Source organism: Strongyloides ratti (genome assembly GCF_001040885.1).
Source record: "Strongyloides ratti genome assembly S_ratti_ED321, chromosome : X".
In the NCBI taxonomy this organism is placed as follows: domain Eukaryota; kingdom Metazoa; phylum Nematoda; class Chromadorea; order Rhabditida; family Strongyloididae; genus Strongyloides; species Strongyloides ratti.
In genome coordinates, this window is record NC_037309.1 from 1,115,964 (window position 1) to 1,138,683 (window position 22,720).

A 22,720-nucleotide genomic window follows, 5' to 3' on the forward strand; every position below is an offset into this window, starting at 1 on the left:
TGAGAATGTGAATAAAGAACAAAATATATTTAAAGTTGTTCAAAATTTATTTTCAAATATTTACAAATGTACATGAAAATATATTGAGCCAACAAGGTATATTATTATATTTTACAATTATATTTAAAACTTAATAATTTTCTAATTAAGAAGCTTATGGTATATTAATTATTGCAGGAGATTTTAACATTAATGTGCATTTTTATTGAAATTTAGTCTGTTATGTCTTTGATACTAATTTATTTCCATTGGCATCGTTCAAATTGGTTCTTGGATGTAGTCATAGCAACTATTGCTTAAGGTAACATTAGATGTATATCATGATAAGAAACAATTTGCATTTGATTGACTAATACTTAAAATTTGGCAAACACAAGTAAAATAGTATTTTTGGTTAACCTAACTACAAAATGTAATGGAAGATACCGACAACATTTTTTTATTCAATATAATTAACGACCAAAACGAGGTCTTTTTAATGAATCCATAAAATTAATTATATCCTGATAATTCTTTCTGTATTCAACATTAGGATATCTATTATTAATTAAGGTTTAATTATTTATAAATTAAAACAACATACCTTTTTTCTTTTAACAAATAAAATTGTGAATTATCCAAATAATATTCAGGAGAATCAATTGCTTTTAAAATATTATTTGATGGAATTTTACTTTCCTGGATTATACCACCACTTTTAACATGATAACTATAATAATACTATTAAAAAAGAAATATTATTTTTTTTTAAATTACCTATGGGGATAACAGTTAATGTCCATACTAAACATTACTAGGGTAAGAAATAAAATCAGGAGATGTTTCAATAATTTAGCCATATTAATTCTGTAATGTTTAAGTAAAAATAATGACTAAAAATAAATTACACACTTTAATTAGTGATAAACCAATTAGTTACCAAACAAATTTATCGTAAAAATTATAATTAAAATTCAACAATGAAAATATATCATATTAACTAAACTGTTTTCTTTAAATTAAATTCTTTAAATATAGCCAGTTATAGCAATAAATGAAGAAATACTTTATTTAAGTATTCATTCATTATTCACGTTAAAGTTTTTTTTTTCTACAATTTTATGATACTTAAAAGTTATGATACAATAGAATTTTTTATTACCCTATAAATATAGAATAAAAGTATCTTTTTGAATCCTACGCTTTTTTTATGCAAAAAAAATGACAAAATATTAGCCTTTTTAAATCTTGAAATTTGAATAATAATATATTATACTGTTTTTTTTTCTTAAAATAATCACAAAAACTTAAAATAAAAAGGATGCTTATATTGAAAAAGATAATTACGCAATACTTAATATAAAGAACAGTCAAAAAAATATTTTAAAGTGAATATTATTTTTATTTTTACAAGAATATATATTGCCGGATTATGACAAGAAAATGTACATAAGATTATCTAACAATTTCCGATTAAAATAAAAGATTATATAAAAAAAATAATATTTATTTGACTTATTTTTTACTTGTCTATTTTAATTTCTAGAGAATTTTAAAAGGTTGATGTATTCTAGAAAAAAAAGACCATATTTCAGATAAATTGACCTTTTAATATTTAAGGATACCGTAATCAGATAAAATAAATATTATATATTTTGAAAAAAAATATAAAATAAAAAAAATAAAGTCATTATAGATATATTACTTAGAATAATAAAATAGTAATGATGATTTATATAAAAATTTTAACATCAAGATATGATTTTAAAAACTGGCTTTAAAAGATTTTAAATTTATTAATTGGTTTGTTAGGTAAAAATTTAACTATGTTACCTATATATAGTGACAATTTTAGAGAAAGTTAATTATAAAAAACTAATTAAATATATAAATAATATATTAAAGTATAATTTAAATAAGCTAAAATGAAAATAGTTTAAAAGTTTAATTACCTTTTATTCCAATTTACTCATATTTTAATTAATCTGGTTTTTAAAAAAAAAATTATATCAGTTACCTTTTGTAAAAATATGTTGATTTGAAAGAAGTTTGTATGTTTTCCTTATTTACAATTATTATAAGCAATACAAAGAGTGTCATTTAAAATTAGAAAATTGTTATTATCTTTAACATGTTGAAGGGAAATATTTATAGTAATACTTTTAAATATGATCCCATAAATAATTAAAAAATTATTTGTTTTTCACTTCTTTTTTTTTTCGCCAAAACTTGTTCAAATTTAATACAAAAATGGTAAAAATTTAAACGTTATCATTGATACATTTTAATAGTCTTTATAATAGATACTTGTAAAATATAAATACATTTATCAATGACGCATAATAATTTGACCACCTTAATTTATTTAATGAAATGGTTGATAAAAATTACATAGTAAAAGTTATTTATTAAACAAGCCATAAAATGTTTTTTTTACTAATGAAATACTGTTATTTTTGTTAATCAAAATCTTATTAATAATATATAAAAAAAATTTTAATTTATGATTATATTCTTTTATAGAGTAGATTATAAAGTAGAAAATTGTATATCTTTTTTTTTATAAATTTATTTGTCATATAAACACATTATTAAAAGATAACATAAAAAAATCTTTGTTTTGACTAAAGGAAAAAAAAATATTTATATATTTATTTTTTTATATTTAATAACAATTACTTTTAATTTGATATAACAAAAATCATATTATTATTCATATTTTATATTTCAAATAAATTAAAATATCATTCCAAATTTTTCTAATTATAGAACAACAAAAAAAATTTTCAATTTAAATACAATGAGTAATATTATTATCACATTTTTATCATGTACAATCATCAAGTATGTATTTATTATCATTAGAAATATTGATTTTAATACCTATGGTACACTATAAAAATTAAAATAATATGAAATATGTATATACAAATTACATTATAAAAACATATAGTCTCATTATGAAAATTATTTTCATTTTCATTATGTTCTTTTTTTTTATGTAGAATTCTTTATTAGTTATAAATTTTTGTAAAAGAAGAAAAAAATTTTTTTTAACAAAATTATTTTAAATATTTATCAATTGTTTTTGAAGGGAAGTTTATAAAAATTGTATCATTTTATTAAAAAAAAAAAATTCACTGTTTCGTAACATGAAAATATTATAGTTTATTTTATTGCTTTATGTATATCATTTTTCCAAAAAGGTTTATAAACAATAAAACATTTCTCATCTACTTTTATTTCATCATCATAACACGTTTCATAAAAAATTAAAAATTTTTAATATTTTTTATCTTTTAAAGATTTTAAGATGTCTCTTAATACATCACATACTCCTGATGGAAAAGGAGTTTTAATATATAATGGTGAAATGTAAGTTATTTTTTAATATACAAAAATCAATAAAACTTCATTATTGTTAAATGTTTTAGGATTTTATTATATTGTAAAGGTGTTGTTATCCAGTTTCCTGGTGAAAAAGATGATTTATTGAAGAAGAGTGTCACTGGAAGTATGTATTTGACTTCACATAGGGTAATTTTCTAAAATATTTAAAATATAAATTATTTATAAATAGACAATTTTTATTTCTGAAGGAAACTCTGACAAAGTAAAGTCTCTCTCTATGCCATTTCATTGTATGAATGAAGTTAAAATAGAGCTTCCCTTATTTGGAGCAAATTATTTGAAAGGTTATGCTACACCACAACCTGGTGGTAATTTACATAGTGATATTTGTTGGAAAATAACATTTAATAAGGGTGGTTGTACCGACTATGGAAGAGCACTCTTAAAAGCTGCTGATATGGCAAGAGCTTTCAGACCATATGATGCTCCACCACCTTATCAACAACCACAAGGAAATGTTTTTGCTCCACCACCAGAATATTATATGGCACCAAATGGAAATATGTGTGGTTTCCAAGCTCCAAGAGATGTTTTTCCGGATGTACCACCAAGTGGAAGTGTCTATATTTTTGAAGAACCACCACCATATAGTGGTATTGGTGAAACAACAACTATTTCTCAATTTCCATCTGATAGTAATACAAACCTTAACTATAGAGGTCCAACTCCATCAGCTCCACCAAATTATGAAAATGTTAAAAATGAAGCAGGTCCTCTTCCATCCAAATCAAAGATTGAATGAAAGGAAATATTTTTATATGAATTATAAAAATTACTTATAAAGGGCATATTTTTTTTTTATTATATTGTACTTTACAATAATATGTACATTTTTTTTTATTGAAAAATCCCACGCAAAATAAGTATATAATATATTGTGTGTGAATAAAAAATACAATGGAAGAAAAAAGTATAAATTTCTTTATTTATATTTTAATATCGTTTAACCATTACAATATGTTAGTAAATATTATGAAGACATTTTTTTAATTAATTCTTTTACTTTTAATATGTATGAAATAAAAGTTATCACGATATAATATAAAAAAAAAACTTTTATTTTTTATTATTTGTTGAATATAATAAAATTTTTACTCTTTTCCATTTACAAAATTAAAAAATGTTAGTTATCATTAAAGAGAGATTAATATTAAAAATTTAAAAATTTTTTGAAATAAGTAATAAAGTACATGTCTAGAATATTCAAATTATAATATATCAAGTAAATGTTTTAAAGGTCATTTGTAAAAACTTTTGACAAATAGAACTGTCATATATTTAAAAAGTAATATACAAGTTAACAGCTTTACTAAGAAGATAGACTTTCACGATAAGTCTGATTTTGTCCATTGAACTAAATATGGTTTTATATTTTAAATATAAATATTTATCATTAAAAGTTTTTGACAGATGAAATTTGCAAAGTTATTCCATTAGATTTTAAATGATTATGTCAAAATTAATTAATAAATAATTTGGTTTACATTAGTTTTTGACATTTTAACACATGTATAATTATATTTTAATCTTTTATAGACAATTTTAACTTTTGTTGTTAGTTATAATAATCATTTCCATAACTCATGTAACATTTCAATATTATCACAATTTGTGTTATGTATTATGAGATCTTTTCCAAATACATTTTTTGGTTCAGTTGTACCAACTTTTGAATTTTTTTTATTAAATATTATACTGCAATAAAAAAAGATTAAATGAAGCATGAGAAAGAATAATTTATTAGAAGTTCTTACCAAAATAATTTTTTTGTTTCTTTGTGTGAAAGCAGAATAGGAAGAGGAAATGTTGTTAAAAAAATTGCATTTATAATGTCAAAGATGTTTGAATAAATTTCATATTCATAAAACATTTGCCTAAAAAAAAATTAAGATAAACATTAATAAATTATAATAGACATACTTCGGAACAAAATAAAAATAAATAACAGATAACATGGATTGTAAGATTATCTGAACAATTGTAATTTGTGCAATAAATATTGCTAACATTTTTGATGTACGGATATTTTCAGCAATCTAAATTTAGTAACAAAGTTTTTTAATGTTATTTTTTAATTTTAAAATTAACCTGATATTTATGGGACAAGGAATTTTGTATATCCTTTCCAACATTTAAAAATCTTTTTTTATTTATATAAAATAATATGCTAAATGTCTAAAAAATAAAAAAATTTTAATTTGTTATTTAAATAACCTACAATAAATGTTAATATATTTAATAATATCATTAACACAATAAAAAATATAGTTGAATCATCTAAAAAAAAATAAAAATATCATGTAATATAATATTTACCTGAAATAATAAAATACAATGTACATATTAATAATATAGAAAGTATCCACTAAAATAAAATGTATAATTTTCTTGAAGTTTTCAAAAACTTACTGAGAGAATTCTTAATATATAATTACAAATTTTACATTCAAAATCTTCATAATTCTTTGGGAAAATTGTTGCAATGGTTCTTTCAATTGCAATTACGACAGGATTAACGACAAGCATAATAACACATAAATCATGTAGTCTAAAAATAATTTGATAACATACTCCATTTATAGAAAACCATTTAGAATCAGCTAAATACCATGCAATACTAATGTATCTTGTTACAATATTAAGTAATCCAGAATAAGCAAAATTAACAAGTAATATTTTTAATCTTTTATTCATTGTTTCAGTTTTTGTCATTATATACATAAAAGATATCAATAATGGTAATGATATTGTAAGGACCAAAAACTCAATTGAGAATAATATAATTCTTATTAAAATCATTTTTTAGCTAATGTTATTAAAATAAACTTATCATATAAATTTTTTTATAAAAAGTTATATTAATAACTAGCTATTTTATTTATATAATAGAAATTATTATAAAAAAAGTCCATTAATTATATTAAGACTGCTAAATTAATAACAATAAAATGTACAAATCTTTCACAGTAGAAAAATAATTTAGATTTGATATTTAAATGATGTAATGTATAAATATTTTATTAAAACCAAAAGAATTTATATACATTTAAATTTTTTTACTTAGAACTTTTAACTTTGCTTTTAAATTTTGTAGTTAATGATATATTAATATGCAATAATAGTTAATGTTACATTTAAATATTTAATTATTTACGTATTTAAAATTACATATAATTAATTTTAATAAATTTTTATAAAGATTTTTTAAAAATATAGGAAATATTTATCATATAATCTTTATTTTATGATTAATTTTTATATAAAATAAGAAAGAAAAAGTTTTTTAATCTTTTAAAAATTTTATCACATAAATGTTATCACAAAAATTTTCATTAATTATCTAAGAAAATATAAAATATATTTTATATTTGATAAGAAATTAAAAAATATTAATTATATTTTAATGTGTCATTTATATAAAATTATATTTAACAATCTTTTTTTTTAATATGTCTCATGATACAAATTTCATAAACAATAATGTGAGAAAATCAAAGGATATCTATGAAAATTTTAATCAAATTTCTTGCGATAATGATAAATTTTTCCAATGTAAGTCAAATAATGAAGTAAAAAGAAACATTGAGGTAATTTAATCTTTCTTATTATATAAAATTATAATAAAATTTTTTTTTTGTAGTTTCCAACTCATCCTTTTAAATTTTTTTTTTACCATCAAATAAATGATGAAGTTGTTGAAAAAGGAAAAGAATTATATTTGTCTGGTTTAACTAATAATAGAAAAAATTAATTAAAAATGACTTATACTTTTATTTGTGTATGTTTATTAATTTTTAAATATATAATATATTTTTATGATTATATATATCCTCATTTGCTAATTTCTTTTTTGTATTTTTTATTGTATAAAAATAAAATTATTTGATGCATTTATAAAACTCGATATTTAATCAACCTTAAAAAAATTTAGAAATTACATTAATTATATAAACAAAAAATGGTTAGCAATAATTAACATAAAAAAAAAAGTTCTCTTTTCTTGATCATAATAATTAACAAGTCTTGGCATATAAAATTATATGGTATTATGTCTATATAATTCATTTAGCATAAGTAACTGTTATAATATGTCAAAATCAAAAATCATTTCATAAAACATGCTTATATTACCTTGATTTCATATGATAAAACCGGCTTTATTTTAGCCCAGAGGTTATATATAACATACAATGTATGTTCATATATAATAAAATTATTTCTTTAAAATTCTATTATTTTAAAAGACATTGATGTATAAAATTTCTTAAAATAATTAACAACAATTTTTTTACCTTTTAATTTATGTTAAACTTTATAGTGGTAATGAAAATAACAATTTTTACATTAATTTTTATAATTTTATTTCCAATTTTTACATTAACTATATCTGAAGCATTTATAAATTTTATAACTAATCACTATGGTGAAGATATTGCAAAAACATTAGCGCGTCAAGATTTAGGACGTCAAGGAAGTTACGGTGGTGGTAACAAAAGACCAAATATAAAAGGGTATGCATATATCTATTAAATTAATTTAATATTATTTATTTATATATAAATTTATTATTTAAGAAAACGTCCAGTAATTTTAGTTCACGGTATTACTAATAGTGCTGGAACATTTTTTTCAATTCGCAAATATCTTCTAAATCATGGATATAGTGATGATTTAGTATATGGAACAACATATGGTGATGCTGGAAAAACAAATATCTTAATGGCAACAATGGAATGTCGATTTATAATGCAGGTAAATAATATTATAAAAAAAATTTTTTTATATAAATATGATTATCATATTTATTTTTAAGATACGAATGTTTATTCAAACAGTGGCTGATTATACAAATTCAAAAGTTGACATAATAGCATATTCAATGGGATCACCTGTAGCAAGAAAAGCTATACTTGGATCAAAATGTGTTGATACAGGACGTGATTTAGGTCCACCAATTACGGTACTTGTTGAAAAATTTATTAGTGTTGCAGGAGCAAATTATGGTTCAGCTTTATGTATCTTTCCTTTTGGAAGTTGTAATTTAATTAATGGATTAAATTGTAATTCTAAATTTATTACTGATATCAATAGAAAACAAAAATATGAAGGTAAAAGAATTTATACAATATATTCTAATGCAGATGACAAAGTTGGGTATATAACATGTGGGCAGATTGCAAGTAAAATTAAAGGAGAAAATCAATCCATTCAGGTATGTTTTTATTTTTTGATTTAAAAAATTTTATGTATATTTTATATATAACATCTATCGATATTTTTAACAATAACCTTCATATATTTTTTTTTATTACTTATGTAATATTTTATAGCGAACTGGTATGAATCATGATCAAGTAATTTTTAATACAGCGAATTTGCAATTAAAACTTCTAAGACAAAAATAAATGCAAATATTAATTAATATACCAATTAAAGAAGAAGCGTATTCTAGACTTCAAATTTTAGAAAAATATTTACTAATTAAATCTATATTATAAACCAAAACAAAAAATTAAATTTTCAATAATTATTTATTTATTCATTTATGATGTCATTAAACAAAAATAAAAAAAATATAGCATATTAAAAAGGTGAAAAAATTATTAAAAAAAATATCTTTAATTATTATTAATAAAATGTTTATAATAACATTAGAAAGAAAAGCTTTTAAAATTGTTATGATTAAAAATAAAATTATATTATTTATCTACTTTGCTACTTACATCCATTGTTAAACTTTTACCAAACTTTGAAAATCTTCTTGTTAAGCCTAATGATCTAACATTAGATAATGAAACTTTTCTTGGTTGTTCATTGATTCGTTTTTTCTAAAAAATTAATTATATATTTTAAAAAATATAAAGTACATATATATATAAAAAATAAGCATGCATAATTATGGCAACCAAAAATTCAATTAAAAATTTTAGAAATATACAAATATATTTACATTTGTAAAATTATAAAATAATTAATTATTATATGATAAACGAACTTACGAAACAAAACAAAAGCAATAATAAAAATTTTCATACCGTATCTTTTTTATTTTCTAGGACAAATCTTCCACCATATCCCCAATGATTTTGACATTTATATAAATATTCATCCTCTGCTAATGCTCTATAACTTATTTTTGCATTTGATGGTATTAATGATGTTTTATTTCCTTTTAATCGATTTTGTACTTCTGATTCATCATAAACTTCCTCTAATAATATATATTCATTCTCATTTGCATCTAATATTCTAAATTTTAAAAATAATTGACTTATTATTGTTTTAGCTGTTGAACTCATGTTTACTCTTAATATAGCATAAGGATGTTCTTTACTAACATTATGAATACTAATTAAAAATGTATCACCCATTGATTTTGGTCGTTGTTGAAGAATTAATGGTGGTAACTCAATATTTTCTATTGTTTTTTGTACTTCTAATGAATTTCCATGAATATGTGTTGATGAGAGTGATTTTTGTGTTAAATTAACAGGTTCAGTTAAACCAAATCTTTTATCATTTGAACTTAATGATTCTCTAAATGTAGGATGATTATTTGGTGATGATATTATTGGTGATTGTAATGTATTACTACTTGTTTGTGGTCCATTTTTATTAATAATATTACTATACCATGTCTTATTACTTTGATCAGAACCTTTTCTTTTTAATACAAATCTTTTTACAACACCATTCCATGATGCAACAGCATCCATAATTGGTTCATTTGGTAATAATATTCTTTGATTAATAAATTTATTCATTTCTGATGGTTCCTCATTTTCAATAATATGTGGATTTAAATTTGTTTTAGAAACAAATTCTTCAACCAAAAAATAATCTTCAACATTATCAGTATTTTTTCCACTACCTTGTAATGCTAATTGTATAACAGTTCTAACAGTTGTTTTTTCTTCTGCTTCAACTGTTATCCAATTATCATCTTGTGATATACCATAAATTCTCATAACAAAAATTTGTTTTTTATATATTGGTAATGATTTAACACATGAATCTTTAAATAATTTTAAATTTTGATAATTCATTTCTTGTTCATAAGCAATATTATTAAGATTATCTTCATCATTTAAATATATATGTTCTTCATGTTCATATTTTGTCAAAATAAATAAATATGCTTGTTCCATTGGTTTATTTGATTGTGTTCTCATTGGTAGATGACGATAACCTGGTCGAAGACATTTTAATGGTATAATTCTTTGACAAATAACACGACCATTATTAGATGAATCACATACAGAGACTCTAATAAAAGCTAAATCAACAAAAGAGATTCTAAAAAAAAAGAAGTGTTATTATAATATTTTTAAATATTACCTAAAATTTGTTGTATGATTCCAAACAGGATTTACAGAATTATTTCTAACTACTTTAGTTTTATCTTTTATACAATCTTGGGGTATTCCAATTAATTCAATTTCAACATATGTATGTAAATTATTATATGTTCCACCAACATGTTGCCCAGAGATAACTGTAAAATTAACTAATAATGCAGATTGATTAGCATGTTCTTTAGATAATGGATTATATTTTCTATATAATGGATGTGATTCATCCCATAAAGCTTTTGGTTTTAATTTATATCCACTATTTCCATTTTGTTCAAACATTGATGAATTTAATGCCATATATGTATCAACAGTTTGAAAATTTAATGCTACCATTTGTAATCCATGACTCCAATATTGAATAGGATTAAAATTAGATGAATCAATTCTCATAGCTCCTGGATATGTACGAACAATGTGATCTTTTGTATAAGCAATTGATTTTAAAGGATGTTTTCTACATAATTTTCTAGCAACTGTTTCATTTAAAGAGGTAACCTGATAACAACTAGCATTTGTGTTTGGTCTTAGTGATTGTGCTGTTGTTGTCATTGAATTATTAATTTCATCAAGACTTTTTAATGAATCAGTTTTAGACATATTTATAATATTTTTTTGTCGTTTTACGGGAAAACCTGAATTTGGTATATTACTTGATGTTATACGTGACCTATTACAACTTGACAAAGTATTACCATTTGATTGAAGTGTTTTTTGATTATCACTACTTTGGAATGTTTTATTATCACTATAATGTGATGGGAAACCTTTAAATTTAACTGATTGTAAATAATTAACTAAATCAGATAATTCAGGTGCTAATTGTGAGCTGACAATAGGTTGTTTACGTAAATTATTTGATTTTAATGTATCATTAATAGCATGTTGTTTTTTTTCATAGTTAAATTTCACATCATCTATTTCATTTTTTGAATTAATATTAATATTATTTTTTTTAATATCATTCATATTAATTCTATCATTTCTTTCTGTTTTAACAATACATCTTATCTCTTTTGGGCTTTCAGTTTCACTTATAATATCAGATTCCTCTTCATCTTGCTCATTTTCATCAAATAGGCAATCTATATCTTCTTCATCAGCAGTACTAGATTCATATGAATTTTTACTCTGTTTTCTATTCATATTTTGTGATTCTTCATTCCAATTTTGTTGTATTTCATAAAAGAATGATGGTCCACACATAGGTTCTGATATCATTTTCTTATTTTTTATTAAAATTCTATTTTTTAATTGATTAGGGGATGGTAAATGTGCATATGGTGTAAAATCTGCCTCAAATAAAAATTTAGTAACTAATTTTTCACCAAGAACTGTTTTAAACATTTGTGCCATTTTTGCTTGTTGTTGAAGTGAACAATGATTTTCAATACTTAAAATAACAGGTAAATCACTAGTTTCAAAAGCTGATTTTTTAATTACATCTAATACTTGTCGAAAACTAATTTTTGAAGTAAATGTATGACCATGATATATCATTGGCATTCCATCATCACCATCCCAACAATCTAATTCAACACAACGGCATCCATTCATAAGAACTTGTCTATACATTTCAGCACTACTTTCACCTTTTAATTGATGTCCTTTTAAATATGTATTATGACTTGAATTAATATAATAATAACTAAGTGGATAATCAAAATTTTCTGAATTTTCTTCAATTAATTCAGGTACAAAAGCAAAATTATTTGAATCTGACATATATCTTACAAATCCTTCAAATGAAAGTTGTTGTTTAGAACGACAAATAGGATCAGGTTCATGTTCTTGTATTAATTTTATAGTATAATTTTCATCAACCATTTCCATTTGATATTTACACAAAAAATGTCTTAATGCACTAGCATTCATAAAACCACTTCTTGTTGTATCAATATGATTTGGATTTGTTGCATAAAAAACTAAAGCATTATAAATTTTAAGTTGTTTTTCACTAATAGTATAATTTTGTAATGATGAATTTCTTGTTAATATATCATATGGAAGAAAATCATTTGATGATTGATTTGATATTGATTCAAGTCTTGATGGTAATCTTGGTGAATGACGATCTCTTGAATTTTTTTGAACAATAACATTTGGTGTATATGAATTAATAAAATCATTAAAAATAACTTTTAAATCTGTACGAATTTTTGTATAAAAAACTTTATATAATTCAACAAATTCATATAAATGTAATGGTTTATCTTGAAATTCTTTTGCTGCAAAACCATTAAGTCCTGACACTTGACCACCACTACTTATACTACCAGAATTTGGTGTTTCACCACCACGTGCTCTCCATGATTTAATAGATCTTCCACCAACACTTCTACCACCATATGAACTACTTGTTGGTGTTCTTGATCTTGGTGTATAAAGTGAATCTATATCACCATTTTCACTACATGTTGTATCACCTTTTGGTTTTAAAAAATATGCAGGACTGGTAAAATCAAGTGGTCCACTTTGACTTGATAATTGACTTCTAACAGAAGGTGGTCTTACTAATGATGAATTAAGTTGTGGTGATTGACTTCTACTTGTATCTCTACTTTGAACTCTCATACGTTTTTTCATTGCACCAGTTAATGTTTTTAAACGATTTTTAGTTGATGATGTATCTCCAACTTCTTTTGATTCTGGACATTTTGTAAGTGTATGTATAGTTGTTGTTGGAACAGTATTTATCATACATCCTTTTATTCTTTCCATATTACCACCAAATATTTGTAATGCATCCATTGGTTTTGGACCAAAAAATTTATTTTCATCATCATATTTTGCATATTTTTCAGATTCTTGAAATAATTGTAAATATAATATTTTTAACCAAATAACACGTTTATCAGGTAAATTTTGTTGTTCATGTAATTTTTTAACAATACCATTTAATCCAACCATCCAATAATGGGCAATTTGTTGTGGTGCTAAAAAATATAAAAATTCATTTTCATTAAGTAAAATTCCATAATTTATATTCCAACAAAAAACAGGTACAGACATTTCTTCTGAACTATGTCTTCTATATATAGTTTCAATATCTATATCATATGAATCAACTGATTCAACAGATTTAACATATCGTAATCTTATAAATCCTTCATCTAAATTTGAATCACCATATGGTCTTTGTATAATATTTGATGATAAACCAAGTGGTCGTAATCCTTCACCAATAGCTGTTGCAGCATTAAATGTATTTTTAATTGTTGGATTTGATTCATTTTTGTTTTTATCTTTACCCTCTTTATTTATACCATAATTTATTTTTTTCCATGTTATTATACCACAACTAGAATCTAATTTTATTAAACAAAGTACACTTCTTCCTGTTACTGGATCATAATGAATAACTGTTGTACCATGTTGTAATCTTTGTATGATATCTAAATCAAATTTTGATGTATCAAGAGGTATAAATGTAACACCATGATTACCATTTCTTAAAGGATTAACTGGTTCATATGATTTTATTTCAATATCACTTCTACTTCCAATTGATGAATTTGGACTTTCAGGTATATATTTATTAGTATTCTTATAATGTTCATGATAAACATTTAAATTATTAACAACAGCAGTAATATATTTGATTTTGTCTGAATTTAATAAACAACCAACACCTATTCTTGAACTAAAATGATCATCACCATTTTGATCATTCAAAAATTGTAGTTTATCTTTATTACCACTATGTCCTAAAACAACAACAGATGACATATCATTAACAATTGCATAAAGATCTCTTAAAAAAATACCAAAAAATGGTATTAATCTACATTGAGGCATAGCAAGTCCTCTTTGTAATGCTTCAACAAAATATTGTGATGGAGTTGATGTTGTACTTGATAAAAACATTTCACAAAGTTCTTCAAATCTTCTTTTTTCTTCAGATTTTAATGATAACCAAAAAGGACGAAGTTTATCACTTTTTAAACCCATTAATATTTCAATTGCAGCATTAAAATTTCCAATATTCCAACATGTATCAATCATTCTAATAATTGCTAATAATGCAATTTTTCTATCTTCATGTGTTGGTTGAGATATAATAACATGTGTAATCCATGAAGAAACTTCACTAAGTCTTTTAACAAGATTTTTTACTGGACTTGGATTATCTATTACAGGTACATTTGTTATATCACACGATACATATCTTACATAATCAATTGGTTGAATATTATAAAATAATTGATATTCAGTTGCTGATAATTGAAAAGCAACTTCTTCAGGAAAATGTAAAATATACTGTAATCTTTCTAATTCTAATTTAAAAAGTGTTATTGGTTCATCATTTAAAAGTATTCCTGCTGTAGTTGATGATGAAGAGGATGTTGATGTTCTGGTTGATGTTACTAAAATATGAAACAAAATAAATAAAACATGAAATAATAAATCTACCACTAAAACGACCAATTCCATTAGTTGATGACTGCATAGCTGTATTTAAACTTTTTTGAATTGATGTACTGGCACTATTTTGCATTATTTCCCATAAAGTCATTGATATAGACTTTAAAACATTATATGTAGGAGCTAAAAAAAAATAACAAGGAAATTAGTTTTTAAAAATTAATTTAAAATAAACTATAAATATATAGTCATTTAAATAAAGTTGTTTTTAAATTATTTATAATATAAATATTTAAATTAACCATTGAATATAATTACAATAACATTAAAAATAAAAACTTTTTTCACATCATAAAAATATATTCTGCAAAAAAAGAAATAAAATTGTTCAAATATAGTATTTAGTCATTAAAATATAGAAATTTTTGTAATAATACAAAAGTAAACATTTTAAAATTTTTAGTATCATTGTATTATATACAAATATCTATTATAATTATATGATAAAAAAAAATTTTTTTTTTTTTTATGACAATGACAATGTAAATAATGATATAAAATTGTCATCTATAATAAAATTATTCATCATCTTAAATGTTAATTAATAAATAAGAATAAGCCTAATTTAGTATAAAGAAATAGATAGAAAAAAAAAAATACATATATATGAATATTTACCTATTAATTGCCATTTAGCACCACGAAATTCAAGTAATAATTGATGTTTAGATACACCACCACCAACACGCCATTGTTGCAATGTTGAAGCATGTTGTCTTTTTAATACAATTTTTGTTTGCCCATCTAATAAACATAAAACTGTACTACTAAGACATAACAATCTAACAGTTTTTCTTAATGTTCTTCCATGAACTAATTCTTTAACTTGAAATACTTTACAACCATATGCTGCTAATTTTTTAGCTGTTTGAATATATAATTTTTTCATGCCTATTTCACTTTCATATACTTGACTATGAAATAATTTTCTTTTCCTTTCTCTAACCATTTTTATTGTTCTTCTATCTCCTCTAAGATCAGCAGGCAAACATTGTGCTTGTAAATCTGCTGACATTAAAGTATCTGCATCTGTTATACAACGTAAAATATTAACACTTTTACTTCTTTTTTCTGATTCAAATATTGAACTTCTTCTTCTATTTTCAAAACCATTTCTTGCTGGAGTACAATATAATTGTTGATCTACTTCCCATGGTGTTACCATAATTTTTTGTGCTAAATCACGTATTCTACCAAATTGTCCTTTTAATAAATGTCTTCTTATTGTTTGTGTTCTTCGATTATGTGGCCAATTTTCTTCAATACTTAATTGAATTGATGCTAATAGTGATGCTTCTTCTTTTAATGTTGGTAAACTTCCACTTATTATTTGATCTTGAAGTTCTAAATATTCATCATTAATACGTTCATCTGATTCAGAATTAATTTTTGTATCTGGTTCAACATGTTCATTAACAACATGAATAATTTCTGCACACCAATTTTTTACTGTTGGATGTTGTGGTGAATTTAATATTTGTTTTAAAACATCAGCACATTCTTTCATTGTTGCAACAATATTTGTATTTTGTTTTGTATATACAGCTAATAAATTTAAAATTAATTGACGTACACATTGAAAATCTGGATTCATTTCACTAATAGCAATAAGATGAACTGGTGATTCTCTATCAGGAACACGAAAACTATCTCTTGATAATCTTGAATATGTTCTTCTTGGTATTGGTATTCTTGTTCCAATAGTTGATGCTCTTTTACGAAGTACAAATGAAAATAAGAATGGTCCACTATTATCTGATGCTATTGATGTTCCAGCACTATATGTTGATAATCTTAAAGCACCTGAAGAACTTCTATGACTCATAGCTGAACTTGCTCTTGAACTCCACCCATATATTGATGATTCATCTGATGATTTTCTAGAACTAATTTGTGCACCATTTCCTGTAGATAATAATGGTGCACAATCTGACACTTCACTACCTGTTAATTCTGGTGAATTTATAAAATATCCAAATTCAAATTGACTTAATGCTGATGGTCGTCTAATTTCAATTAATGGTAATCCAGGAATAGCTTGTGGACTTGATGGTCTTTTTTGTAATAATTGTTCTGATGCCATTTCATTACAAAATGATTCAATACAAGGTGTTTCAGGTGGTGAAGCACCTTGAACTTCAAGTTCAGGTAAAAAATTATTTGTATTTAATGATTTAAATTTATGTGAATCACCTAATGAATCATTATTATATGCACTTTTATATGTTTGTTTCCAAGCATCTCTTCTTGTTAATGGATAATTTTGAAGTTTTTTTGCAAATTCTAATACAGCTTCTGAACCAGAAGTATTACTTTCAGGTGATGAATCTCTTCTACTATGTCTTTTACATGGATCTGTACCCATTCTTCCTCTAAATAATGATTGTATATATTTTGGTAAATGTTTTTGTACACTATTAGAAGATGATGTTGTTTTTTTTGATCTACTAGATCCTGTTGATGTATCAGTTCCTAATCTTTTTCTTCTTTCTTTAGCTTTTAAATCTTTAGCACCACTACTAAAACGTTTAGGTCTAAGTATTTCAACAGAACTTGATCGTCTTATTTTTATTCTTTTAGATGTTTTTGAACCATGTGTAACACGAAGAAAATTTTTATCTTCTTTTTTATTTTCTTTATCTTCTCTTCTATCAAATGATTTTGATTTAACAAAATTTTTTAAACCATGTCTATCATTTTTATCAATTATTTTAATACTTCCTGATAAACCTCTTGGATCAGTTATATTTTTATATCCATATCCATCATTATTTGGTTGACGTTTTTTAATAACTAAACTTAAATCCCATGATAATTTATGTAATAATAATCTTAATAATAATGTTGAATCTAATATTAAACCTAATCTACATAAATGAATTTCTAAATTATCTAAATTTTCCATAACAGTCATAGCTTTATATCTAAATGTTTCTGCATGAATTTCTTTTTCTGTTAATATTGTTGAATTTTTTCTTACATTTTCAGTAGTTTTTTCATTTATCATATGTATAGGTGATGTTGCTGTTGGTGATTCTTCTGTAATAGCATCAGATATTGGTGGTTGTATTTTAATTAAATCATTAAGTAAATTTAATAAAATTCCTTCAACAGACATTCCTGTTTGATTAAATTCTGTAACTATTTTTGGTGTACAACATGTTTCATAAATATAATCATCTTCATTACAATTTGTTGTTGATAAACCTTTTTGATTATTTAATTGTTCAAATGTTTGAAATATATTCATTCTTGAACCAATACGATCACCTAAACCAACATAAACAAGTATTCTAGCAGAATGATATTTAACAAATTGGCCAAATTTTGTTGAATGATTTGTATAATACCAATCATCAGATGGTAATAATAATTGTATTAATACATCATCAATTTGTATATCTATAAAAATTTTATGAGTTATAGGATTTAGGGCAATTAAAGCTAATGTTTGTAAAAGTAAACATAATAATTGTGGATCTAATGTTGGTTCTAATAATTGAACTAAATTTTTAAGTTGTTGTTTTTCAGATAATTTTAAACGAAAACTTTTAATACTTGTCATAAAAAGCATCAATCTTGCAACTAAAATTTGTGTACAATGTTGCCAACATTGTCTCCATCTGTGAGCAGGACTACAAACAGATCTAATACCAGCTTCTCTATTTTGCATTGTAATAGCATTATGAAGTGTAGCTATTAATGTATCAGGTTCAACTGTTGATAATGCACTTATTATATCTATTTTCTTTTTTACTCCAATACCATTTCCTGATAATTTAAAACCATTATTAGTTATATTACCATATAATATATTATCAACAGTAGATTCACATTCATCATGAGATGATGTTGAACCAACAGTTGGTGAATGAATAATATGATCAATTTCATCACAATCAAAATTATGAGATCTATTTAAAAGTATTGATGAATGAAATAATATATCATTTTGTTTAAAAAGTGAATGTACCAATCCAGTATCAATTATTTTATTTAATGTATTTAATGCAGCAAATTGTCTATTTGTACCATTTGTCTTAATAAATTGTACACAAAATTCAATTAATGATATTAATACATTAACTAAAAGTTGTTTACTTGTTTTTCGATATGTAGGTGTACTTGATTGATATTCATTTATAACAGTTTGAAGAATTGTATGTAATAAACCACCTAAATGTGAATCAAATACATCTCTATCAACATTTTGTGGTATATTTTCAATTTTTCCAATTGATTGTTTTATTGATGTTTCCATAAAACTAAGACATTCTGGATTATTTGCCATTTTTTGTAAAAGTTCCCATGCTTGTTCCCATGTTAATGTATCTAACATACTACATTCTCTTGTTATTTTATTTCTTCTATAAAATTGTAATGATATAAGTGATTTTCTTCGTGCTGACTCTTTTGCAGATACATTATCTAATATTGAAATAGTACTAATTGAAGGTGCTGCACTTGGCCTTGGTGATAATGGTGATTTATTAGAATTATGTTTTTCATATTGTGAAACATTATCAACATTTAATCTCCAATTAAGTCCCTTATTATTTGTATAATTTGAATTTTTAATATATTGTTCTTGAATTATATTATTTTGTTCAGTACAACTACATGCAATTTGAAATAATGTTTCAACACATGTACTTTGAATTTTTCTTAATTCTGGAACTAAATCTAAAGGACAAATTCCTCGAACATTTTTTTGTTCAACTTTACCACCCATTAAAATTAATGCATATAAACAATTCCAACATACTGGTGTTTCTTTAACAGCTAACATTAATGGAGTATTACCATCTTCATCAGATAAATTAATATCAGACCCATATGCTATTAAAAGTGCTATCATTTCAGAGCTTTGAACTTTAACTGCAACAGCTAAAGGTGTTTGGTCAATTATGCTTATAACTCTCATTGCACTACAAGTAGAACAAATTTCCGGTGTTATTGAATGAGTTCTACTATTTGAGGATGAGGATGGTATTATTGAGGTGATTGGCATATTTCCTGATGATGTACAATTTCCTTTGCAATAACAAATTGCTAAAGCATTTGGATCATATCCGTTTTTTAATAATAATTCAGCAATATCTTTTTGCTTATGTGCAATTGCCATATGAAGAGAATTATATAATGCACATGTTGGTTTACCACTTGAGTGGGTAGATAATGTTGATGAAGCATTTGAACGACGATGATTTGTTCTATGTCTACTAGCTAAGTCTGTTAATGTATTAGTACTACCAATAGATGGTGATGAAGATAAAGTTTTAGACTGATGTGTTGCAAGAATTTTGTCAACTAAATTAACATCTTCAAGATGGATTGCCTAATAATAATAAAAATAATTTATTATATATATTTAATATTTTTTTTTTCTTTATAAAATAAATTAAATTTTTATTTATTCATTTAAAATATAACTTTTTTTTAAAAAAAAATAATATTAAAAAAGAATATATATATATATAATATAAAAAAAAATTACATAAACTTACTTCTAAAATCATTTCTGACATTGTCTGGCACACTGAAACTTTTCTTTCGTCTCTTAATATTCTTGGACCAGTGGTAAAGGTAAAAGATCTTCCTGTGTCAGTTGGAGTACCAACAAGAGAAGAGCATTCGCTACTCTCTCCTGTATAACGTTTACCTAAAAAGAAAAAAGATAAGAATTTATACATTTATATATATAATATTAAAAGAATGTGTGGGATTATTTTTTATCAAAAAAAAAAAAAATTGTCTTTTGTGATATGAAATATAATTTTATTATCATAATATTTACCTGATTTTCCTGACAAACCAGATTGTTGCCTTTGTAATCGTTGTCGTAGTCGTTTGGCAGTACACATTGACGACTCGTGATTTGAAAGTTCTGTTGAATATCCGAAAGTATAACGATCATTATTTTCCATAGACGATTCTCTTGTAGCCGTCATTAACACTACTATTATTAAAAAAAAAGTTATTTTAAATATTGTAGTATATAATGTGAATATAAATTAATAAAAAAAATTTAAATATGTAAAGTATCATATATTATCTCTTTTAAAGCTATATAATTATCCTAAGAATTTTCTTTAACCATCAAATATTTATTTTAGATATTTTTCTATAAATAAAAAAATGTTAATAATATATTATTCATAATACTAAATATATTAAATATAGATAGATATATATTTATGGTTTAAAATAAATATATTAATAAAAAGATCAAGTTTAAAAGGTTAAAATAATAAAAAGAAAAATAATTAATATAAGATTTTGGTTGTAAAATTTTTAGTTAAAGTAAGTATATAAATTATAATTAAGCATTTATCAATCCTTTTATTGTGTCTGGCAAAATTTTATTAAAGTGATAAATTGACATTATTATTAAATTTTAAACTTTATGACCAATTAAAATAGATAAAATTTTATAATTAAAAACAAATATAATTTTGAAAGTTATTTTTAATCAACATAATAATCAAAAAAAAAATATAATATATAATTAAAAAATTTATTTATTTTTAAACGCCTACATTATAAAAAGTAATAAAAGTAAAGTTGTTAATTTAAATTATATGATTTTAAAGTAACACATAATAAATTTTCAAACAATTTAATAATAAATATTTTAGTTTCTTAAAAGCACCAAAAAGTAAACACACATTTCTACAACAATATACATTATTTCAAAATTGAAATTTTTATATATTATATATTATTTACATCAATATCAGATGTAATAAGTAATGCATGAAATTTAACATTAAATTTTTTTTTAAAATAAAGAATTAATCAAAGATATTATTAATAATAAAAATTTTTAAAAAATTAAAAGGTTTTAAAAAATATCAAATGTTTTTAAGTACTAAACAATTTTTTTTTTGTTATTTAATAAATAATACCAAAAATATTAAGGTTTTAAAAAAATAATATAAATGTTAATTTAACGAGTAAAAAATAAATAGTTTAATTTAATCAAAAAAAAAATATATAATGAAAAAAAAAGGTGGTAATTTATGTTGACTTTTTTTTATAGATTTATTTTATATTAAATTATTATTTTAAAATAATAACATTAAAATAAAGAAGTCACTAGAAAATAATATATTATTTATAACATATTATTTTTTTAAATATAAAATATATATATTTATTTATACGTAAAATAATTATAATATTAAGTAAGTCAAAAGATCTGTTTAAAAAGGAAATTGCGTTAATGAAAAATATATAAGAAAGATTAAATAGGAAAAAAGAAGCTATAGGTATTATCTATTACATTAATAATCTTTATATATTGTCGTTTGAAAAAAGAAAATTGAAATATATTTAAAAAAAAAGAAGAAATAACAACAAAACAATTTATTTTATATTAATATATCCGTAATTTAATGTATCACCTGATATGCATAAATGATGCCAACTATACTTTAAATTGAAAACCTTGTATTTATTATAATATAAAAAATAATTTTTAAAAATGCTTCTTTTTAATACATAATAATAAAAAGATAAATGTAGATGAACTATTAAGAATAATTATGATA

At 22.7% G+C, this 22,720-nt stretch overlaps 5 protein-coding genes across 5 annotated transcripts; 2 read left to right on the forward strand and 3 right to left on the reverse strand.

Annotated features, from left to right (window-relative positions):
- Positions 1-452: 452 nt before the first annotated feature.
- On the reverse strand, positions 453-791 carry SRAE_X000024600 (Hypothetical protein; the record flags this gene model as incomplete). Its single annotated transcript, XM_024644566.1, has 3 exons — positions 453-537; positions 584-709; positions 757-791. The coding sequence occupies 3 exons, from the start codon at positions 789-791 to the stop codon at positions 453-455; spliced, it is 246 nt and encodes an 81-aa protein (XP_024510112.1).
- Positions 792-3,292: 2,501 nt separating this feature from the next.
- On the forward strand, positions 3,293-4,132 carry SRAE_X000024700 (MIP27169p; the record flags this gene model as incomplete). Its single annotated transcript, XM_024644567.1, has 3 exons — positions 3,293-3,354; positions 3,414-3,516; positions 3,560-4,132. 3 exons carry the CDS (start codon positions 3,293-3,295, stop codon positions 4,130-4,132), a joined length of 738 nt encoding a protein of 245 aa, XP_024510113.1.
- Positions 4,133-4,958: 826 nt separating this feature from the next.
- On the reverse strand, positions 4,959-6,102 carry SRAE_X000024800 (7TM GPCR, serpentine receptor class e (Sre) family and GPCR, rhodopsin-like, 7TM domain-containing protein; the record flags this gene model as incomplete). Its single annotated transcript, XM_024644568.1, has 7 exons — positions 4,959-5,085; positions 5,145-5,264; positions 5,311-5,426; positions 5,479-5,565; positions 5,609-5,667; positions 5,707-5,755; positions 5,800-6,102. 7 exons carry the CDS (start codon positions 6,100-6,102, stop codon positions 4,959-4,961), a joined length of 861 nt encoding a protein of 286 aa, XP_024510114.1.
- Positions 6,103-7,713: 1,611 nt separating this feature from the next.
- On the forward strand, positions 7,714-8,795 carry SRAE_X000024900 (Lipase EstA/Esterase EstB family-containing protein; the record flags this gene model as incomplete). The annotated part of the gene is made up of 4 exons (XM_024644569.1): positions 7,714-7,901; positions 7,965-8,142; positions 8,204-8,602; positions 8,721-8,795. 4 exons carry the CDS (start codon positions 7,714-7,716, stop codon positions 8,793-8,795), a joined length of 840 nt encoding a protein of 279 aa, XP_024510115.1.
- Positions 8,796-9,089: 294 nt separating this feature from the next.
- Positions 9,090-21,118, reverse strand: SRAE_X000025000 (1-phosphatidylinositol 4,5-bisphosphate phosphodiesterase epsilon-1; the record flags this gene model as incomplete). Its single annotated transcript, XM_024644570.1, has 7 exons — positions 9,090-9,218; positions 9,426-10,686; positions 10,729-15,109; positions 15,156-15,290; positions 15,786-20,505; positions 20,675-20,829; positions 20,965-21,118. 7 exons carry the CDS (start codon positions 21,116-21,118, stop codon positions 9,090-9,092), a joined length of 10,935 nt encoding a protein of 3,644 aa, XP_024510116.1.
- Positions 21,119-22,720: the final 1,602 nt, after the last annotated feature.